Source organism: Rhinoderma darwinii, chromosome 2 (genome assembly GCF_050947455.1).
Source record: "Rhinoderma darwinii isolate aRhiDar2 chromosome 2, aRhiDar2.hap1, whole genome shotgun sequence".
Classification (NCBI taxonomy): domain Eukaryota; kingdom Metazoa; phylum Chordata; class Amphibia; order Anura; family Rhinodermatidae; genus Rhinoderma; species Rhinoderma darwinii.
Window position 1 is genome coordinate 50756158 of NC_134688.1, and position 24718 is coordinate 50780875.

At 43.1% G+C, this 24718-nt stretch overlaps 1 protein-coding gene across 2 annotated transcripts in view; it reads left to right on the forward strand.

Moving 5' to 3' along the window:
• Nucleotides 1-24718, forward strand: part of MICU2 (mitochondrial calcium uptake 2) — a 270394-nt gene that overhangs the window by 235554 nt on the left and 10122 nt on the right. For both annotated transcript variants that reach the window (XM_075851627.1, XM_075851628.1), the window contains 3 exons: nucleotides 4509-4603; nucleotides 15107-15278; nucleotides 22200-22308. In XM_075851627.1, the coding sequence (XP_075707742.1) occupies nucleotides 4509-4603; nucleotides 15107-15278; nucleotides 22200-22308 (376 nt within the window). The remainder of the gene's footprint in view (nucleotides 1-4508; nucleotides 4604-15106; nucleotides 15279-22199; nucleotides 22309-24718) is intronic.

Genomic DNA, 24718 nt, shown 5'->3' on the forward strand with positions numbered 1-24718 from the left:
TATTGAGGAGAGCCCTTCTAACAAATAGGTGATTCGCAAACGTGGACAACCCCTTTAAAGTAAGTTTACTTCTGGAATGATACATAGTTCCTATCCAGTTCCATCCAATCTATCGGCCTGTGTGTGTTCCCTTATCCCTTTTGCACTATACCTGATCCATAACTTACACGCCTCCATCAATGAGGCCTGGCAAACATCCATGGCTCCGTCCAATGGCCACGTCTTGATTGCTGGGTAGGCAACCGGATGCCTCCTCCTCTGCCACTTCTGCTCCAGCAATGTTGTGAGGGTTCCAGCTCCAATTCACCGGGATACCATGGTGACCGGCAGCTACTAATAACATCCAGCCTCTGCTATGGGATCCTTGATGGGCTGTTGATTCTAACTGTAATTCACCCTGTTCCTAGCCTTGACCTTTTTCCTGGACTACGCTCCTGTCTTGCCCTTTGAAATTGTCGCCTGGTTCTTGTGGTCTACTCCTGGTTTCAACTCCTGGTCTGACTACGGTTTTGTCTCATCCTCCGGTTTGACTGCTAATCCGTTGACGACCCCTGAATATGTTCCTGACTTCACAACAAATTCTTCGCTACAACGCATGCGCCGCCGGTCGATTATTTTGGTAACTGTGACCTGAGAATCAGACCGGGAAAGTCAATACCTCCTTGTGGGGTAGTTAAGGTTGAAGATTCCTTATACTCTGCACCCCAGTCTAGCCAGCGCCAAACCAATTGCAGTTTAGTGGATCCACTTCTCCAGTGAGGAACGTAGCAATACTTACGTGGCATCCTATATCATATAGATAGATTATGTAACATGGATGAGGGATGCACTTTTTGACATTCATAAAAAATTATCTGGGAATTATCTAGGTGGGTATACAACTGGCCAGGTTAATACAAAACTAAAGCGTCCCATATATGAATAAGATTCATAGGAGTACATTGAGGGATGAAGGGGTGGAAGTAAATAGCAAAAATTGTCAAGAACAGGTACAGTCATTATAAATGTAATAAATACTTGGTGATATTTAAATACCGTAATAAGATTTTATTTTTTTACATCTACCCATTGGCTGGTTAGGCCATAGACAAATTATATATATATATTTGAAAAAAATACATCATATCCCACCTTATTTTCAGAGCATCCATATTGGGCAGCACGGTGGCTCAGTTAGCACTATTGCCTTGCAGCGCTGGGGTCCTGGGTTCATATCCAACCAAGGACAATATCTGCATGGAGTTTGTATGTTCTATGAGTGGTCAACCATGAAATATATGGACTGTCCAGTCCTGCGACTCCCCACTCAGACATCCATTTTCCCTAGTACGGCCAGGCGTTGTCTTTATGAGGCAGTGCTGCCTGTGAAATAAAGGGTTACAGTACAGCCTTTATCATAAAATATAATTTATTAATTCACACTTAATAATTTCCATAAAGGCAACAATGGGCTAAAGTAAAAAATCATTTAATATTATATTAAAAGAAGTGGCTGTGAGAAGACGGTTAGACATTGATATCATTGCCTGTCCCTCTGGTATTGAATATTGCTTATTATGGCTAGAGCATATGAAGCAATGTAAGGCATGTCTAGTAGTCCCCTCCTGGCCGTGTCCTCTGCTCCATTTCTCATCACTCATGACTGTATTTGGACACGCATCTGTTGAACATCGCTAAGCTTTTTGAAAATCTCTTTGCTGATGCAAATTTCTACTAGAAAGTTTTCTGCTTGAAGGCAGCAGAATAAACAGATAGAAGTATGAATCACTAGAGAAGGTAGCAGCACTTATATGTAGCGTGCTCTGAAGTCCCACACAAAGACTCCTGCCTTTAAATTCCTTTACCATTACTATTCTGCTCTCTAGGAAGCTTGACATGCGATGTGTCCACAGGCTTTACCTCATACTGGATCATGTTCTGCAGCAGCTTTGTCTCATGTGCATCTACAGTTATAATTACCATTTTCCTAGCAAGCAAATATTAAGGCCCTGTTTACACAGAGTTTTTTTGACAAGTCTCTTGACGCAGAAGCCGCGTCAGAAAAAGCGCCAAGAAACGGCCAAAAATGCCTCCCATTGATTTCTATCTTCGGGCGTTTACGTCTCTGACCTCCCATTGACATCAATGGGAGGCAGAGGAAGTGCATTTTGCTGCGTTTTTGCCCATCGGCACTCAATGGCGGCGGGCAAAAAACGCTGCAAAAACACGGCAAACGGCGTGCGGGCAGATCAAAATCTGCCTCAAAATTCAAAATGGAATTTTGAGGCTGAATTTTCTGCATGCAAAAAACGGTGTGAACATACCCTAAGGCTGGGTTCACACGACCACTTTAACGTCCGTAATCGACGGACGTATTTCGGGCGGAAGTCCCGGACCGAACTCAGTGCAGGGAGCTGGGCTCCTAGCATCATAGTTATGTACGATGCTAGGAGTCCCTGCCTCTCCGTGGAACTACTGTCCCGTACTGAAAACATGATTACAGTACGGGACAGTTGTCCTGCAGAGAGGCAGGGACTCCTAGCATCGTACATAACTATGATGCTAGGAGCCCGGCTCCCTGCACTGTGTTCGGTCCTGGACTTGCGGCCGAAATACGTCCGTCAATTACGGACGTAATTAGTGTGTGTGCACATACCCTAACTGTTCCACATATTATCAGGTTATAATAGAATAAGAAAAAAACATACAAAAATGTTACCAGTTCACAGTCTCATATTTTATTGGATACTATGTGTGATGATTCCATCATGCTTCTTTACCCATATGGTCAGAAAAATTACCATGGGCAATACATTTTGGTCAAGCCATTAGCCTTAACTTTTTCTATTGGCCCCGTTGATTCATGCTAGATTGCCTATTGAAACACATTCACCTTGGTTCAGCTTTTATACAAAGGAGAATATTTGTGAAAACTGCTTCATGTTCCTCGGCGGTGTTGGCCAGAACTTGCAATATTTAACTGGTTGAGGACCGCCCACTGTATATATACGGCACAGGTTTAAGCCCGCCGGCCAAATGATTAGGCAGCTAGATGTCGGATGCCTGGCAGTTAGAGACAGCCAGGGACCCTGGAGAGAGGACAGAAGGGGTTTTCACTGCTTATGTCTTCTCTGTACTCACGCACACAGAGCTTTAGGAGCGCTGTGTATAGAAATAGAGACAGCGGTTCTATTGGTCCCGGTGGTCATGTGGCCGGTCACATGATTGCCAGGATGCTGTTAGTAGAATGCTGCTGTTGGGACAGGCCATAATAATAATAATTAAAAAAATAAATATATATATATATATAGATAGATAGATAGATAGATAGATAGATATATGTATTTCTACTGGTTTTTTTTAAAGCTATAAGCCTAAAAATAAAAAATAAATAAAAATTATGTATATAAAAGTGATAGGAATAGAAACCTGCATTGATCAGGGGAAAAAACATCGCAAAAATGACCTCGCTAGCCAAACAAATTAAAAAGTTATAGCCGTTTAACAAACGTGTTCTAAAAATAGCTTAACAGTGCTTGGTCCTGAAGCTGTACACACTCAACAGGTCTTTGGTTTTAGTATTATCCACTTTAAATCAAATTCTAGGTCAGGGCTCTGTAAACTTTTTCTACTGGTGTCTCACAAGTGGTCCAAGTCTATGCCAAGGATTAAAAAATTGTAATCCTTCATCGGTCTACTGAGCCCAGTATAATAATAAAATAAGCACAAAAAGCAGTGGATTCTGTCACCATACCAGAGATTGCTGTAGCCAGACAAAGGCCTGTGCATTCGATCACTAATGTGAAAAACCACCTTCCCAACTGCACCTCACCAGTGATCCTACGTCGCAGTTTGAGAAGCTCTGGTCGAGGTAGAATGCTTCATAAGGACTTCTGTGCACCTGTCGCTTAATGTCATTGTAGAGGTGGCCATTATTGTGACAGATCTGACGAGTGACAGAACTGCAAGAGGTTGTATTATGCCCACAGTGTCCACGTATAGTGCTCAGTACGGCGTTGTACCACTGGGTTATACTCTCCTAGAATAAATGCTTGTATGGTGAAATACAGTGTCTAAGGGAGCATGCGCCAAATGAAATTGGAGGTTTATGGTGGTATAGTAGGGCCCCATGCAACCCGGAGGCTGTATGGAGCCCCAATACACTTGTATGTTTGAGCTCTGCTTCTGTTGATACTGCACTGAATGTGCTCTGCACATACCAAAGTCTGCCCAAAAACTAGCTTTGCTTTAATTTAAGTACAGTGAACCCTCTTTGGGATTAATTACTACAGGGGTGGTCATCCCAAAGAAGGGGGGCTGACATACATAGGAGATAAGGAAATAGAATATCTAGTCTGGATCAGTCAGACTAGTCAGGAGTGGTCTTCTCAAGGAGGTGGTCTATGGAGAGCTTTCACTGTATAATCCTGTGTCAGTTATTTTAGCCTTTCTTTTCTTTTTAATATTTTGTTATCACAATGATGGACTAATTGTAAAATGGTAATTATAAAACTAATGGTGTTTTGCAGGAGTCCACTGCAGAAAGTGCCATCAACACAACCTTACTTGTTTATTTCTTTGGACGTGGAGGACGGGATAAGCTGCAGTATTCCAGTTTCTACAGGTATTTTTTTTTGTATATCTCGGTGTTTATTGGGTCATATCGAAGGGAGTTGTGAAGGAAACAATAGGAATAAGATATGCACTATACTTATAACAAACATATACAAAAATATCACCAAATAATATTGAAACCTTCCTATACAAAAGCCACTATGAATTTATCCTGAATAACCGTCTGAATCCGGCTTCGGTGACACGTTTTTTTTTTTTTACTTGACTCAATGGAGATAAGCCTGAGTCACTCACACAGGCACCAGAACTTCCTGTATGATGAAATTACATAGTGTGTTCCACACAGGGTCTCCACAGGGGGGGACACAAATTCCCATCACTGTTACTGCTGATGATTAGACAGGCTCCTATCACACAGTTATAATGGAGAAGATTATTACTATACACCTATATCCTCTTAGCTTATTTAGGAGAATATAGAGGGAGGGATAATTACGGTCCTCCCAGCAGGCCTAGATGGTACTCACTCTATCTGCCTCATGTGAGGCTATTCTGAAGCATCATGAGATTGGTAGCATAGCACAGAGGATGAGAAAGAAGGGTGAAACCTAAAATTCAAGATGGTGTCTCACCATAAGCAGACAGGAGGCCTGACTGCAGTGAAGTTTGTACTAACATTATATATATATATATATATATATATATAAAGTCAGGAGTGTAATAGACAATCAGGCGGGAAGTTGTGTCTCTGCCAGAGGTTCTCTTTAACTCTAAATATTGTTAGCTTTTATACCTGACACGTCCCAGTTTAGCAGAAAAGTTTTAGTGCTCTTGCACACGACTGTGTGTGCCGTCCGAGTCCCGTCCGTGATCCATAGAAAGATAGGATGTTCTATCTTTCCACGGATCGGAGAGTCCGGCCCGTGAAAACTGACCCGATTTACCTACTGAAGTGAATGGGTCCGTGAAAACTATCGGGTTCCACCCGAATGCTGCGAAAACAACCCGAATGGCACTCGGTCGTGTGCAAGAGCCCCAAAGAAATCTTGAACTTTTTTTTATTCATAAAGTTTTAACCAAATTTCTAATATGTTTAGTATATTTTTAGGTTAGTTGTGTTGTGACATATAGTAACCATATATTGGTCTTTCAGAACTGTATTTTTTAATACATTTTATCTCCTGCCTAAACAATTTTCATTTATAAAAACTTTGTTATCATTGTTAAAGTGTATGGTAATATGTTGTATATAACCTTTCTGTTTATTGTTGTTTTTCCTCTAAAAATATTCCAGATGCTACATCCATAACTGGCGGGGCTTTACATCAGATCCATTCCGTGTAAGCCTTGCCTTAATAAAAACAGATCTTTTTTGTGGCCCGTCTGTGCAGTAGGATTGTATCTACCACACAGACAGAAGCCTGTTATCAGGATTTACTCCCACATCTCACTCGAGGGTTTGCAGGCTAAGTGTAGGGTCTAATGCTGGTAATTTTCAAGATTGTCACTTCTTCCCCTCTCTTCTCGGGAACTGGAATGTGTTCTTTTATCATTCTATATATCACAGGCTGACAGTGGAGTTTATTTAATGCATGGCACATTGAAGAGAAGATCACAGCCGTTGGATCTGCAGAGTAAATAGCACTTTTGACATCACTCTACAGAATAATGGAAATCCAGCACGTCTTTTTTGTGTCTGTAAGCTTCGATCTTTCACAGACCGCTTTCTAGCTGATGTTTTTTGCCTCACACAGAACATTGTTGTGGGTGTTTGATCTACCCCACGTTGTTTGTACAGGAGATGACGGATGGGATTTTTAGAAGAACACATCATTTCACCAAGGGAAATCTCTACCCTGGTGGGAAAGCCAGAAGTCTTCCAGATCCGTCACAAGTTTGTTGAGAAGTCTCCGCTGTCCTGTAAAAAAAAAAAATCATGAAGCATGTTGGCTTGATTATGTATTTGTTTTTGGATGGAGTCGTCATTTTAATAGAACAGTTTGAGTGGACCCACATGAGAGCTCTTAGGAGCTGAGATAACAGTGCACTGACAGGTCTGAAGAGGGCTGAATACAGAAACACAACACCTGTCTGCTTAGAGAAACCTTTCTGTACAGATGAAGGAGACACCTGTCAGATGGAGAACATTACGTGAGAAAAGATTGGTCAGGTTTACGGATCTCTTTACTGTTTTAATCTGTAAAGAACAAGAAAATAGCATAATGGAACCTGAATATCACATGCAAAGGCATGAACAGATTGTCCTCTGAGCCCAATGTAAATGGGCGCACCTATAGTTTGGTTGATCTGTATGAAAATGAGGGGTCGGAAAAAAGTGGTGCGTCTACAGTGCGTCTACAGTCCTGAAAAGATTGGTCCTAATAGCCTATTCCTTTGGTCCAAAAAATGTATTGGAATTTCTTTGGAAATTGTAAAGATTGGAAATCACTGGTCTTTACTGCTATAATTGTAACCGCAATCCTGCATCATCTCAGATCAATATTTTCACAGATTTTTCTGTGTCATGAAAAAGGGCGTCCAACGGCACGAAGGGATTGAAAGCTGTCATTTTAGTCGACAAAAATCACAAATTTATTTTCCCCCATTTAAAAGATGATATACCTTTTAACACTGGGTCGTGGCCAGTGTAATGTGCCAGGCTCTGGGATATGTGTACCTGTGATTGGCAGACGTATGGGATGAGATCTGTTAGAGTGGGGGAAGGAGCAGGGGAGCCACTCCTTTAAGAATCCAGAGGACTGTTCATTGAAATGAATACAAATAAGTCCAAAATGATAGGCACCACCTTTCCTAAGGACTCTGGCTATTTTCTCTATTTTGAGGGCTGCACCGTGAGTCCCCAAATACAGTAGACAAACTTTATTGAACTGAATGGGAGAAAAGGCTGCAATACCTGTGAAATGCCGCTAAATGTGTGGTCGACGACTCCGTGAGGAAGAAGAAATGAAGGGGAAGCAACACTCGTACGAGCTCTGCGGCCCCTTCAAAACAGCTGATCAGCGGGTGTCCCGAAAATCGGCCCCGACCCATCAGCCATTGATGGCCTATCCTTAGGATAGGCCATCATTTTATAGTGTCTGGAAAACCCCTTTAAAGTCAATGGACTGTTTTGCTTGACTGTGCTAAGCGAGCCCAAGAAAGAAGTGAAAGACTGATCAGTATCTTTGCAATTTACTCATGTTGCCAGGAGCCCTGAACAGGCCCTTGTTGGGGGCCACAGCTTTGGACCCTGTCTGAAGTTATAAAATATATAAAAAATATATAAAACTTAAATGTAGTGACCTCATGGGAAGACAGACCACATAATATGCCAGCATAAAAAAGGGTGTGTGAGATTAGGAAAAAAAATTCCTGTTATTTTTTTTCCCCTCCAGAAACCGTTCCAAGCGTAGCCTTAAATGATGCACGGTTAGTTGCTGCAGCATGCGCCAATTAGTCATAATGGAAAGGGTTTTTTGGCAGTAAATTCACTATCCCAAAATTTAAGTATATGTGTCCGTTCTTAAATTAAAAAAAAGCAACTTTGCAAATAGTCTCATTTAGAAATCTCTTCTGATTTTGTGTTCACAGCTCCTATGCAGACCTATATGTTTCCAGGAACAAACCCTGTGTATTCTGATCCTTCAGTCGTACACACATCTGTCTCCTACGTCTTCATTACCTACGGAGTGTATGTTCGTAAGAAGAGGAAGTAGAACTGCAAGACGAGATTACATAGGGTTTGTTTTTAGTCTGTTACCATGGAAACATAAAGGTCTGCATAGGAGCTGAAGAAACAAAACTTTTATGACAATTTGCAAAGTTGCTTAGGTTTCCAATTCAGATGCATTGGAACGTTGCTGTGAGTCTCCTGAACCAAATGTACTGCGTATAAAGCTGTATATAGATACTAATCATAAAATATTGCCAAAATGGCTGATTTTGACTATTTCCGACGATCATTATTTTAAAATCCTATGTGAACGATTATATGAGATGGCCGATGACAGACCACAAAAAAGTGATCTCTGATGTTGGATTTTTTTCAGCCGTCATTGACCTACTAGGCGTATATGGCATGATTGGCCATTTACGGCCAATAATTCACCATTTAGCGCTAGCATATTTTTTTTAAAACTATGTCCCTGATCTGCCAGTTTAGTCTGGCATGTTGATAATCAGATCGTTTGTAAGAAGGATCCGACGTACGATTGAACAGCCACATTGCATTGAATCCTAATCTTTTAGAGGACCTGTCTGCTCTCCTGACATGTTGGTTTTAGTAAATACTTATATTCCACATGAAATCACAATTCTGGATCAACCTTTCTTAAAACTCTACGTTGTGACGTTCCTCTTAGGCCCCATGCATTTCTATGGGCCCATGCACACGACCGTGGTTTCCACGGTCTGTTCATGGCCCAGGAGCCCGGACCGCAAAAAGAACGGACATGTCTTATTATGGCCGTGTTCTGCGGTCAGGGCTCATAGAAAATAATGGCCGCGGCCATGTGCACGGCCCGCGATTTGCGGGCGGCTCGCGGGTGACACTCTACTGCCGACCGACCCAAAAACCATGGGCGTGCACATGGCTACGGTCGTGTTCATGCGGCCTTATTCCTCCTAAATTTATGAATAATTTGACAACTGGGTGTTACCAGTTGGGGGTGTGTCCCTACATAGAAGGACAATGTCCAATCCGTTCTGACCAGAGTGAGATTGTAAGGACACACCTCTTTGACAAGGACAATGGTAACGCCCAGTTGTCAATTTATTCGTAAATTTCTAGAAGGAATAACAGAGGAACGGTACAATGCAAAGTTCTAAGAAAATATTCTCCAGAATTGTTATTTCATGGGGAATACAAGTATTTACTAAAACTGACACGTCAGGAGAGGTGACTGGTCCTCGTTTAAATGTATGGCCAGCTTAAGGTTCACACAGTTTTTTGCAGGATGAAAATCTGCCTCAAAATTCCATTTGGTTTTTCTGCTCGCTGGGAAAAAACGCCTGCGCCTCCCATTAAAATCAATGGGAGGCATCTTAGGCCATTTTTTGGCGCGTTTTGCGGCGCAGTTTCCGCATCCAAAAACTCGTAAAAAACTCTGTGTGAATTCCCCTTTAGTTCGGTTCAGTATTACAACGTTGGAGGTCTGGTTGTTACTTATAGCGTGGGTACAGTATGCCTGTCTGAATGAGCCCTAACAGTAATAACACTGAGATGTTGCTGTCCCAGCTTATTACTGGCTGCGGTCATTATACCAGTGTGTGGTTGTGTATGCCAGACATAGTTTAGTTAATATCAAAAAGCTGTTTGGAGTCTAAGAAATCTTTAATTACTTTCCTTTGACAGTCGGATACTTTTCTGTGTGAATTGACTGTAACTTGTGAGGTGTCGGCATCTTAAACAACCGCCTGCAGACACAAAGTCCTCATGTCTTACAAGGGCCGAGTGTGGAGTTTATCAGGAACGTGGGCTGCCATGAATAATTCATTTAATCAACTGCGCTATTTCAGGTCTATGTACATCGCGCCCATACTCTTATGGGCACTAGCCAGGTTTAGTCTAATTTAATAAATATTTGAATCTGTCACCTCTCATTATTCACAGAATGGCAGGCAATGTTAACCAAGGTCCTTTACAAAGCTGTCTAGAATTCATCTGGTATTATATTATATTTCATGCTTACCCTTTGTGTTATTGCACAGCCTGTACTAGTTAGGTCACACAATAGTTGTTACAAAGGGGGCAATGGTTCCACTTACAGCCATCTTAAGGCTTCGCTCACATCTTCCTTGGAGGCGCCGTTAGGGGCCTCAATCACAGATTTGGTGAAAACTGGTGGACGATCTAGTGCAGCATACTGCGCTAAATTGTCCGATAAAAACACCATGGCGCAAACCTGACGGAGCCCATTAATGGGTTCCATCGGGCGCATGCAACGGATCCGGTGCCTGCAATATTTTCGTGCTTCTCTAAAGAGCAGAGCAATGGAAACCCCAAACGCACATGTGAACGAAGCCTAAGTCTGTTTATTTAACTTTCATTCTCATTTCATGCTTTTCCACTCTGTTCTTATACACTACTTTTTTCTTGTCATAGGGGGCATCGTTTGCAGTGCCAATTTGCATGGATGAACTCCGGGCATCATAGACATTTTATGTTGCTAGGAGTCCCTGCGGAACTTCCTGAGGCCCCATGCACACGACCATATCCGCAAATACTGACCGTAAATACGGTACCGTATTGCTTTATAGTCATCAGCAAATCATCAGCAACGTACCCATTTCTGCTGAACGGTATCCGCAAATACGGTCCGTAGTGCACCCGTATTACATCCGTATATACGGATCCGCAAAAAAAAAAGGAGGCCTGGTTGATGGGAAATCCCCGTTGTGTCGCTGAGCAACACTTCTGTATTTGCAGATGGCTATCCGTATTTGCGGACGCACCTCCATAGCCATCCGCAATTTTGGCTTCCCCCCCATAGACTTCTATGGTGGAATCTGTGCCGCAATTGCGGACCAAGAACGGACATGCTCCATAATTCCCGGCACAGTTCTGCGGAATGGTCACCTATCCGTAGCGATACGGAAAGGTGTCCGCGTTCAAGTAAAGTGAATGGGTCCGTTTTTGTGCATCGGGCCTCAGGCCCCATGCACACGACCGTAAAAAACCTCAGTTTTTACGGACCGCAATTGCGGTTGGCAAAAACGGACCCATTCACTTTCATTGAACGCGGACACCTTTCCGTATCACTACGGAAGGGTGTCCGTGCCGTGGAAATGTTCCGGGAATTATGGAAAAAACTCATCAACCATTCTTTGGTATTTTGTGGGCTGTGCTCCCATACTTTGTATGGGAGCACGGCCCGAAAATGCGGCTGTCAGTCGGCGGCCGGCCCTGCCCGCAATCGCGGGCCGTGATTGCGGGCACGGTCGTGTGCATGGGGCCTCACTGTCGTTTTGTTAAGTATGGAACAGCAGTTCCGTGGGGAGGCAGAGACTCGTAGCATCATCAATGTCTATGATGTCAGGAGTCCCGTCCATCTGTACCATGGTCAGGCCAGGAAATCCAGCCGACACTCGAACAGTTTTCACAGCCCGATCTCAGTCGTGTGCAAGAGCACTAAGTATTCTGGCAAACTAGCTGTATGGTGGATACGTGTCCGAAATCTCATTCTCGCTTTATATGTGAAAAAGGAGAGGTGGTGACGACTTTGTTGGATATCCCATATTTTCATCCATGGGTGTTGATATGGAGTTAGGACCCCTGTTGCAGCTATAACCGTGGCAAACACTTCTGAGAAGGCTTTTCACAAGATTTTGGAGTATTTCTGTGGGAATCTATGTCCATTCAACTAAAAGAGCATTTGTGAGGTCAGACACTGATGTTGGATATGAAGCTCAAAATTATTGTTTTAATTTACCCCTAAGCAGTTAGATTGAGTTGAGATTCAGGGCTCTTAGAAGCAATTCTCTAAAATGTCTTGGTTTGCTGTAACATTAACATTACCCTTTACTGGAACTAAAGTATCTAAGCCAAACCCTGAAGATCAGCCCCATACCATTATCCCTCCTCCACCAAATGTTACAGTAGGCACTATGCATATCGGTAGATGGCGTTCTCTAGGCATTAGCCAAACCCAGATTCATCCATCAGACTACCAGATAGTGAGAAATGATTTATCACTCCGGAGAACGCTATTCCAGTGTTCCAGAGTCCAGTGGGGGCGTACATTTATTTAAACAATTAAAATACTCTTCCGAAACCGATATTCCCCCCAACAGTCAAGTCTGGATTTAGATATAAAGTATAGCAGGATTTCGTGTTTGAACGCTCTGAAGTTTCTTTGCTGGATTACTTGTCAAAAGTTGCACTGCAGTGCCCTCTTGTGGCAGGTCTGCTGGATAGCATTCTAAATTCATTACAAAAAAAAGTTGAGTATCTCTTCCCTTTACTTGTCTTGTAGCTTAAATTCCGTACATGCTGTTTGCTTTCTTTCAATTTACAGCTAAAATACAACTTCTTCTAGCTCCATCCTGCAATCTGTAAGCAGTTTATCTTCACCACAGATTCATGGGACACTCCAGGCTAACTTAGGCCCTGTTCATATCAGCGTTGCCCTTCTGTTGAGGGGCTCCGTCTGAGGTTTGTCGGGTTAACCCCTCAACGGAAAGGCAAACGGAAACCTTCGCTTCCATTTGCATCACCATTGATGTCAATGGTGACGGAAACTTTGCTAATGGCTTCCGTTGGTCACCGTTGTGAACCGGTTCCGTTGTTTTGACGGAATCAATAGCGCAGTCGACTGAACCTCTGACGGAACCCCTCAACGGAAGGGCAACGCTGATGTGAACAGGCCCTTATACACTGTTTTAGGCCCTGAGAGGGCGCTGCATGACACCGGTATTAAGTTAGCACCAAAAAGACAATTCCCCGCAGACCCTGCACTAGAACACAGTGGGGCAGATTTATCAATGTATTAGCGTCAGTCCCACATAGTTACATAGTCTGAAAATAGACACCGGTCCATCAAGTGCAACCTTTCTTGTCATTCATTTCTTGATTAATTATCACCGTCGATGCCATTTGTCAGTAAATAATAATCTAGCCTTCTTTTAACACTTTAATGACCGGGCCTGAAAAGGTCTTAATGACCGTCTACATTTTTCAGTTTTTACGTCTCTGCATTTCAGCAGCCGTAACTCTTTTTATTTTTTCATTGACGTGGCCGTATGAGGCCTTGTTTTATGCGGGAGAAATGTTGTTATTTTTTTTAATAGTTTGGAGGTAGAAAAAATATATTTTTACGGTGTGAATATAAGAAAAAGCGATTTCTCTGCATCGGTTTTCTTGTTTATTTTTTATCCCTTTCACGTTTTACGCTAAATAACGCATTCGATTAATTCTTCAGGTTATTACGGTCGTTTAGATACCGAATATGTGTAGGTTTTTTGTTTTTATTTAGTGTAGCGGCAATAAAATATATTTTATGCAAAATAATGACTTTTTTTTTTTATTTTTTTATTCCCATTAAGGGATAACTTTATTTATAACTTTATTTTTTACTTGTAATGTATTAGCATACTCCTGTATTCTAATACATTATACTGTGTCACTATGACTCAGGCTGCTGATAGGGCAGCACATGATGTGGCCGAACTGCAGGCTTACTGAACAGACAGCCCTGGGGTCCTTTGTATGTCCCCAGGTCTGACTACAGTGGGATTCCCCGGTGTTTGATCACGTCACCAGGTTTCCGATGACTAGATCAAAGTGGGTAGTTCTTTGATCTTGCCGCAGTCACGGACCGTGACGATCAAAGGGTTAAATAGCTGGGGTCCGAATGTTTTCCGACCCCAGCTGTATGTAGCAGGCTGCTCTGAGATCAGCTGCTGTTAGTTACAGCTCCTGCTTCGAGGATGAGCTCTCACAGGAGCGCTCATCAGCCTCTTCTACAGCGACACCAAAAGACGTCGCTGTAGACTGAGGACATGCAGTTAAATGCTGACATAGTATCTGCCATCACTACCTCTTGGGGTAAGGCATTCCATAGTTTTGACTACTCGAACTGTAAAGAACCCTTTCCTATATTGATGTCTGAAACCTCTTTCTTCCACACGCAATGATTGTCCCCTCACCTTTTTGTAGAGTCCTTGGAAGGAACAGATCATGTGCTAGTTCTCTGTATAGACCACACATATATTTATACATATTAATAAGATACCCTCTGAAGCATCTTTTTTCCAAGCTGAACGAGCCCAATTTCTCTAGTCTTTCATTGTAAGCGACACCTCCTATCCCATTTAATAATCTAGTCACCCGCCTTTGAACCCTCCAGTTCTCCTATATCCTCTTTACAATGTGGAGCCCAAAACTGAAATACATTTGAATCACAGGTTTTTATCTCTCTTTTTATACACCCTAAAACCCTTTTATACAACCTTCTGCTGCCTGACATTTAGTGCTGCTTAACTTATGTGTAACCAGAATACCCAGGTCCTTCTCTTGTTCTGTTATTCCCAGTTTTATTCCATCTAATGTATATGCATTAACACCATTATTGCATCCTAGGTGCATTACTTTACATTTATCGACATTAAATTTCATCTGCCATGTTTTTGCCCATGCTGCCAGCTTATATGGGTCTTTCTCTAATATTTTACAGTCAAGATGAGTTTTAAGTATCCTACAAATTTTTGTATCGTCAGCAAAAACTGCCACCTTGCTATCAATCCCATGCACAAGGTCTTCTGGTGAAAATACATTGAAAAATATTACATTCAGGCCTAACACCATATTTATAAAGCCCTTGCACCAATTTTTCAGACTCGTACGAATTTATCTGGAGTGTGGGCTTTCAGAAGCTCAGTCTGACACCGCTTTGGCTGCAATGGCGGAAGATAATGAATATATACACAACCTCTGTAACTAAAGCGCTAGTGATGTAGTTAGATTATACAAGTTGGTGCATTAATTTCTTCATTGCACCAGGGATTCATATTACCATGTATGAAGAAGCAGTAATTCTTACTATTGTTATTTCAGGTTTATAGAGAATCTACAGACAGAGGTTCAAGAAATGGAATTTGCACAGTTCTCAAAGGGTTTGGACTTTATGAGGAAGGAGGATTTTGCGGAATGGCTTCTTTTCTTTACAGATGAGGCGGACAATGATATCTACTGGCATAATGTGAAAACCAGGATCCCTCCAGGAGAAGTAGGTTCAGCTGCTATCGAGTTGATCCTATTGATCATATTAAATCTGACTGTAAATTTGTACATCTCGTGACCCACAACACAAAATATCAGCGACAAGTGTTCAATATTATCAGCACAGAAAATGGTAAAGCTTAACGTGTCCCTCCAGTTCCAATCTCCTGCCCGATCAGACTTGGGGTACGGATAGAAGCTAGCGCATGCTGGACTGTACAGTTGCTGAGGCAACCATATGGCGGCCAGAGAGTATCATGCACGAGCCTCTGCAACTGTGTCACACTAGCGTCTTTCCAGGCCCAATGTCAGATCAGGTGGGAGATTGGAATTGGATGTCCACCCTTGAATACCATTTTTTTTATTTTATTTAAATCGGTTCAAAATTTTGTGCTGATTTCTTAATATATCTTTGTAGCATCCATCGCTCCATTTTTCTAAACCAGAGCTCAAAATACCTCAGACAGAGATTTAAAGAGGCTCTGTCACCACATTATAAGTGCCCTATCTCCTACATAAGGAGATGGGCGCTGTAATGTAGGTGACAGCAGTTCTTTTTATTTAGAAAAACGATCTATTTTTACCATTTTATGAGCGATTTTTAGCTTTATGCTAATGAGTTTCTTAATGCCCAAGTGGGCGTGTTTTTACTTTCGCTATATCGCTAGTTCTGTGTAAATGAATGGAGAGAAGTGTATGACGCTGATTGGTCACTGATTGGTCAGCGTCATACACTCCTCTGTACAACCCCCACTTGGTCTAAAGTAAAAACACGCCCACTTGGGCATTAAGAAACGAATTCGCATAAAGCTAAAATCGCTCCTAACATGGTAAAAATAGATTTTCTAAATAAAAAGCACTGCTGTCACCTACATTACAGCGCCCATCTCCTTATGTAGGAGATAGGGCACTTATAATGTGGTGACAGAGTCTCTTTAAAGATAAAATTCTGTCTGTCTGCAGTCACCACTAGAGGGAGCTCAGGAGCTTGCTGCATATTGTTTCTACATTGAACTCAATAATACCACAGTATGCAGTAAACTCCTAACTATGTGTAAATGGACCTTTAGCTGTCCTTGTTGTTTGGAGCCACTTCCAGATGTGTTCTGCATTCAGTATTTATTACTTCCCATCATGGAAACAAATAAGAACTGAATTCAAAACACAATAGATAAAGTTCCCAACAATGATCAAGCAACATTGTCCATTTCTATAGTAGGTATTGATTAGTGATCAGATAAGAACCGGATCCATGATCTGCTCAGATAATTGGCTGACTAGTAGCAAGGCCTGACAAGACTATGTGTAGAGAAGCCTGATTTGTGGACTGAACAGCTTTGCTCACTTTTAACAGGACAGCATTGTTTTCCAGTGAGTTTTATGGGCTAAAGTCTTATGAATCCTGACAGTATTTAATTTTAAGTGTAATTTAAGTAGTAGAAATAGATATGAGAGCGAGCGAGCGATATGAGAGCGAGCGAGCGATATGAGAGAGAGCGAGCGATATGAGAGAGAGCGAGCGATATGAGAGCGAGCGAGCGATATGAGAGCGAGCGAGCGATATGAGAGAGAGAGCGAGCGATATGAGAGAGCGAGCGATATGAGAGAGCGAGCGATATGAGAGAGAGAGCGAGCGATATGAGAGAGAGAGCGAGCGATATGAGAGAGAGAGAGCGAGCGATATGAGAGAGAGAGCGAGCGATATGAGAGAGAGAGCGAGCGATATGAGAGAGAGAGCGAGCGATATGAGAGAGAGAGCGAGCGATATGAGAGAGAGAGCGAGCGATATGAGAGAGAGAGCGAGCGATATGAGAGAGAGATCGAGCGATATGAGAGAGAGAGCGAGCGATATGAGAGAGAGAGCGAGCGATATGAGAGAGAGAGCGAGCGATATGAGAGAGAGAGCGAGCGATATGAGAGAGAGAGCGAGCGATATGAGAGAGAGAGCGAGCGATATGAGAGAGAGAGCGAGCGATACGAGAGAGAGATCGAGCGATACGAGAGAGAGAGCGAGCGATACGAGAGAGAGAGCGAGCGATACGAGAGAGAGAGCGAGCGATACGAGAGAGAGAGCGAGCGATACGAGAGAGAGAGCGAGCGATATGAGAGAGAGAGCGAGCGATATGAGAGAGAGAGCGAGCGATATGAGAGAGAGAGCGAGCGATATGAGAGAGAGAGCGAGCGATATGAGAGAGAGATCGAGCGATACGAGAGAGAGATCGAGCGATACGAGAGAGAGATCGAGCGATACGAGAGAGAGATCGAGCGATACGAGAGAGAGATCGAGCGATACGAGAGAGAGATCGAGCGATACGAGAGAGAGATCGAGCGATACGAGAGAGAGATCGAGCGATACGAGAGAGAGATCGAGCGATACGAGAGAGAGATCGAGCGATACGAGAGAGAGATCGAGCGATACGAGAGAGAGATCGAGCGATACGAGAGAGAGATCGAGCGATACGAGAGAGAGATCGAGCGATACGAGAGAGAGATCGAGCGATACGAGAGAGAGATCGAGCGATACGAGAGAGAGATCGAGCGATACGAGAGAGAGATCGAGCGATACGAGAGAGAGATCGAGCGATACGAGAGAGAGAGAGATCGAGCGATACGAGAGAGAGAGAGATCGAGCGATACGAGAGAGAGAGAGATCGAGCGATACGAGAGAGAGAGAGATCGAGCGATACGAGAGAGAGAGAGATCGAGCGATACGAGAGAGAGAGAGATCGAGCGATACGAGAGAGAGAGAGATCGAGCGATACGAGAGAGAGAGAGATCGAGCGATACGAGAGAGAGAGAGATCGAGCGATACGAGAGAGAGCGAGCGAGCGATACGAGAGAGAGCGAGCGAGCGATATGAGAGAGCGAGCGAGCGATATGAGAGAGAGAGCGAGCGATATGAGAGAGAGAGCGAGCGATATGAGAGAGAGAGAGCGAGCGATATGAGAGAGCGATCGAGCGATATGAGAGAGCGATCGAGCGATATGAGAGAGAGATCGAGCGATATGAGAGAGAGATCGAGCGATATGAGAGAGAGATCGAGCGATATGAGAGAGAGATCGAGCGATATGAGAGAGAGATCGAGCGATATGAGAGAGAGAGATCGAGCGATATGAGAGAGAGAGATCGAGCGATATGAGAGAGAGATCGAGCGATATGAGAGAGAGATCGAGCGATATGAGAGAGAGAGAGATCGAGCGATATGAGAGAGAGAGAGATCGAGCGATATGAGAGAGAGAGAGATCGAGCGATATGAGAGAGAGAGAGATCGAGCGATATGAGAGAGAGCGAGCGAGCGATATGAGAGAGAGAGCGAGCGAGCGATATGAGAGAGAGAGCGAGCGAGCGATATGAGAGAGCGAGCGATATGAGAGAGAGAGAGATCGAGCGATATGAGAGAGAGATCGAGCGATATGAGAGAGAGATCGAGCGATATGAGAGAGAGATCGAGCGATATGAGAGAGAGAGATAGATAGATAGATATGGACTAGGACAGAGAATGAGTCCCTGGTGCCCACTGGATACAGGAAAACCTCTGTCCCTGCCCTGATAAATAAAAACATCAAACAGTGCCGGTGTTCAGGAGGAATATTAGTCTGGTAAAAGAGGAGCTCCATGAGCAGATCAAAGCAGTGAAGCGAGGAGACAGCCACACCTGGATAAGAATAGGCAGCTCCATCCTCGCCTCTCAGTCTGACATGTACCTCTGTGCAACATACATCGCACAGTCAGAGTCCCCTTACTTGAACCCAGACAACTTTGAGATTATACAAAGGGAAGCCACCCATTTCCAAGACCCTGGGCAGCATTTTCTTCTATGGTGACCGCAATGCAAGAATGGGGAGAGAAAAAGACTACCTGACCAATGATGGAAACCTCTTCATCTTTGGAGCAGAGGCTGACAGTCATAGCTCCGTACAAAAAGAGAGAAATATCTATGACCGTACCATCAACAAAAGTGGGGAAAAAACTATTGAATCTAAGTCGAAGCTTAGGACTACGTATACTCCATGTCCGCACCAAGGGAGACTCTTTAGGGAGGTATACACTAAACTCCCATGTGGGCAGTAGTGTAGTAGACTATGCCATCACGAATATGGGCCCTACAAATGTTGGTGCACTCATAGTCACTTCACAAACGCACCTGTCAGATCACAACCAATTGCTTCTATACATTAAAACCACAAACAAACCATCTGCACTAAAACCACATCAGACCGGCCTCTACAACCTACCCCCATCTTCTAAATGGTCCAAGATGTCGACTATAAAATATAAACAGACCAGAAATTCAGGAGATGCTTCTCAACTTCTACAACAAGTTGCATGAGACAGACCCAGGATGGGTAAATAAAGCTGTAATATATTTTATATCATGGCACAGAGGCCTGACCTGAAAAGATGTGATTATAAGAGGCCACAAGAAATACATCCTAACGGTTGGTTTGACCGTGAGTGCAAAGAAGTACGGAAGACCCTAAGAACTGCCTCAAATAAGAAGCACTGAGACCCAAACAACACCAGTCTAAAGGAGGCCTACAACAACCTACAAAGGCAACACAAGATCATCCTGCGAAAGAAAAAACAAAGTTACATCTCCACCAAACGTACCCAACTCCAAGACACCCTCCAAGACAACTTGTTCCGGGAATTATGGAAACACATGGGCAAAAATTGCACAAAAAAAAACAACCTTCACATCCAAAACAGTAAAATCTATTTCAGGGAACTCTACAAAGATATCTCGAAGGAAGAACAAAGCCAAGAACAAAAACAAATAATATCAAAGTTGAAGGCAATGGAGGAAACACTGAAAGATTTTTAAAACCCCCGGGATACACCAATAACACTGCAAGAAGTAACAGAGAGAACCTCAGACATAAGGTGTAAAAAAAGACAGACAGAATGTCACCAGCAATGATCAAACACAGCCCGCCAGAAATACAGGCCGCAATAGTAAAACTATTCAATATGGTGCTGAGTGCCGGCTACTTCCCTCAAATCTGGAACCAAGGCCTTATAACACCAAAGAGTGGGGAAAGGTACGGCCCAGCCAACTACCGAGGGATATGTGTCAGCAGCAACCTGGGGAAACTGTTCAACAGCATCCTGAATAAGAGAATCCTCAGCTTCCTCACCCTGCACAATGTCCAAAGCCAAGCTGGGTTCATGCCAAGCCACCGCACCACTGACCACATCTACACCCTGCGCAGCCTCATCAAGAGCCACGTCCACAATACAAAGCATGGGAAGATTTACGCCTGTTTTGTGGACTTTAAGAAGGCCTTAGACTGTGGCACCCGGGCCTATTCCTGAAACTGCTAGAGAGCGGAATGGGAGGGAAAACCTATGATGTCATCAGAAGCTCCTACACAGAGAACAGATGCAGCGCGAAGGTGAATGGGAAAAGAACGGCTTATTTCCAGAAGAGCCGAGGAGTCTGACAAGGCTGCAGCCTCAGTCCAACGCTCTTCAACATCTACATCAATGAACTGGCCACAGCTCTGGAATCCTCCTCAGCACCAGGTCTCACCCTCCATGACACCCAGGTGACATTTCTGTTGTATGCAGATGACCTTCTGCTGCTATCACCAACCGAGAAAGGTCTCCAAGGCCACCTTCAAATACTTGAAAAATTCAGCTCCACGTGGGCACTACCCATCAATGCCAAGAAAACCAACATGATGGTGTTCCAGCAGAGAAGCTCAAAATCCCCCGGGAACCCGACCCTCACACTAAATAACGCCACACCTACAGCGACCGACAGGTACACCTACCTGGGCCTAGAAATCAACCAATGTGGAAGCTTTAAACAAGCCATAGAGATGCTAAAAGACAAGGCGTGCAAAACCTTCTATGCCATTAGAAGAAAACTGTACCATCTCAAGCCACCAGTGATGGTCTGTCTTAAAATCTTTGACTGCATCATCTCCCCAATCTCCCCGTATGGTAGTGAAGTCTGGGGTTCAGACACATACCTTGACAGGTTAAGGTGGGATTCTAGCCCAACAGAAATATTCCACCTGGAATTCTGCAAACACCTAACCCAAGTCCATCGGAGTACCTCGAATAGTACCTGTCGAGCTGGGCAGACTCCCACAACATCTGACAATCCAGAAGAGGGTGCTATCATTCTGGATCAAAATGTCACTTGGGAACACCTCACAAAAGCCAAAGTCAAGAAAATAATAAACAAGAACCCAGAGGAGTATATCAGTGACTGGAGGAACGACATAAAAACATCACAGAAACTGACAATATACCGGAGTCTACAGAGAGAATACAAACTGGCGCCATATCTGGAGAAACTACCAAACCCCAGAGACAGACAGACATCCTGAGCTGGTACAGACAAACCTACAAGCCCAGGGAGAGCCGACTGTGCCAACAGTGCGACCAGGTTGCCGCTTAAGATGAGGCCCACTTTCTTCTACACTGCTGCAAATACTCATCCGTGAGGGACACTCACTTCAGGAGACGCTCTGATCTCTTACCGGATTTCAGCTCCATGGAAGAGGAAGAGAAACTATACATCCTGCTGGATGAAGAGGAAAACAAAGTGGACATAGCGGCACAATATGTCACTGCATGCCATAGACTGAGAGAGACATGATATGCCATGGACTTGTATAACCCGACCCTAGATGTGTCTCTATCCCCCAACCCCTCAATCCCTATCCCTCATTCCCTTACTTCTTACTTTCTTTCACAATGCTAATGTGTATTTGGTCCAGCCAATAAAGCTTCTTTGAATTGAAAATTGAATTGATAGGTATGAAAGATAGACATGAGATTGTGAGATTGAGAGATATGAGATTGAGAGAGAGATGAGTGAGAGAGAGATATGAGAGAGAGATTAGATATGAGAAAGAAGATTCACGTTCAGATGTCCATTTTTTCCACACTAATTATGACTTTGGAATTTCAGAGTATCAGCATGGAAGAATTTAAGAGGTTTTATCACTTCATGAACAATCTAGAAGATTTCTCGATCACAATGAAAATGTTTAGTGTGGCAAACAGAGCAGTGAAATTGGGTAAGTGTCAGAACATTGAATGATTGCAGTAAGACACTATTGATTTTTAGTTTGTGTTTTACTGCAACCTCTGTGTTGGGCATGATCTAATTTAGGGCCAGCCCTAGGTTGGATGGTGTCCTGTGCTGTACCCTCTATTGATGCCACCCCCCCCCCTATGGTGTACCATACAATGATTAAATAATACAATCAAACCGTTTACAAATAACATTGCCTTAAAGTGTCCAAATGACAGTTGTCTAAATATGATGCTACATTCTGTTCAGCTGCCATGCCATAGGTTTGGGAGCCAAATGTGGATTGGGAGTGCAAGCTTCATTTGCCTAGGTCATCAGGTCCAGTGGCGCCCCCTTTAGTAATGACCGGGGTGCATTACCTGTGCAGGGACTCATGGTGCATCTTCTAAGTCTGGCTCTGGTCTCACTCGCTCCCTATGCACCAGGTATGTCAATCAGCTGCAGGAGCACACGGCCATGTCTATGGGTGGGAAAGATTTCTCCTTCCATTCACTGAACAAACTGGAAAGGACTTCTCTTCTAGGTGCAACACTGAATTTATTTGACAGGGGCTGGATTGCCAATTTTTTATCAAATAAGATTTTTATGGGGCTGAAAAACAAAATGTTTTCATCTTGCTAGATTCCTACGTTAAAAAAAAATACTATATATATATATATATATATATATATATATATATATATATATATATATATATATATATATATATACAGTGAAGGAAATAAGTATTTGATCCCTTGCTGATTTTGTAAGTTTGCCCACTGTCAAAGACATGAACAGTCTAGAATTTTTAGGCTAGGTTAATTTTACCAGTGAGAGATAGATTATATTTAAAAATAAAAAAAAAAAAAACAGAAAATCACATTGTCAAAATTATATATATATATTTGCATTGTGCACAGAGAAATAAGTATTTGATCCCTTTGGCAAACAAGACTTAATACTTGGTGGTAAAACCCTTGTTGGCAAGCACAGCAGTCAGACGTTTTTTGTAGTTGATGATGAGGTTTGCACACATGTTAGATGGAATTTTGGCCCACTCCTCTTTGCAGATCATCTGTAAATCATTAAGATTTCGAGGCTGTCGCTTGGCAACTTGGATCTTCGGCTCCCTCCATAAGTTTTCGATGGGATTAAGGTCTGGATACTGGCTAGGCCACTCCATGACCTTAATGTGCTTCTTTTTGAGCCACTCCTTTGTTGCCTTGGCTGTATGTTTTGGGTCATTGTCGCGCTGGAAGACCCAGCCACGAGCCATTTTTAATGTCCTGGTGGAGGGAAGGAGGTTGTCACTCAGGATTTGACGGTACATGGCTCCATCCATTCTCCCATTGATGCAGTGAAGTAGTCCTGTGCCCTTAGCAGAGAAACACCCCCAAAACATAATGTTTCCACCTCCATGCTTGACAGTGGGGACGGTGTTCTTTGGGTCATAGGCAGCATTTCTCTTACTCCAAACACGGGGGGTTGAGTTAATGCCAAAGAGCTCAATTTTAGTCTCATCTGACCACAGCACATTCTCCCGATCACTCTCAGAATCATCCAGATGTTCATTTGCAAACTTCAGACGGGCCTGTACACGTGCCTTCTTGAGCAGGGGGACCTTGCGGGCACGGCAGGATTTTAATCCATTACGGCGTAATGTGTTACCAATGGTTTTCTTGGTGACTGTGGTCCCAGCTGCCTTGAGATCATTAACAAGTTCCCCCCGTGTAGTTTTCGGCTGAGCTCTCACCTTCCTCAGGATCAAGGATACCCCACGAGGTGAGATTTTGCATGGAGCCCCAGATCGATGTCGATTGACAGTCATTTTGTATGTCTTCCATTTTCTTACTATTGCACCAACAGTTGTCTCCTCCTCACCCAGCGTCTTACTTATGGTTTTGTAGCCCATTCCAGCCTTGTGCAGGTCTATGATCTTGTCCCTGACATCCTTAGAAAGCTCTTTGGTCTTGCCCATGTTGTAGAGGTTAGAGTCACACTGATTCATTGAGTCTGTGGATGGGAGTCTTTTATACAGGTGACCATGTAAGACAGCTGTCTTTAATGCAGGCACCAAGTTGATTTGGAGCGTGTAACTAGTCTGGATGAGGCTGAACTCTTAATGGTTGGTAGGGAATCAAATACTTATTTCTCTGTGCACAATGCAAATAAATATATATAATTTTGACTATGTGATTTTCTTTATATAATCTATCTCTCACTGGTAAAATTAACCTAGCCTAAAAATTCTAGACTGTTCATGACTTTGACAGTGGGCAAACTTACAAAATCAGCAAGGGATCAAATACTTATTTCCTTCACTGTATATATATATATATATATATATATATATATATATATATATATATATATATATATATATATATATATATATATAATACATGGGAGGG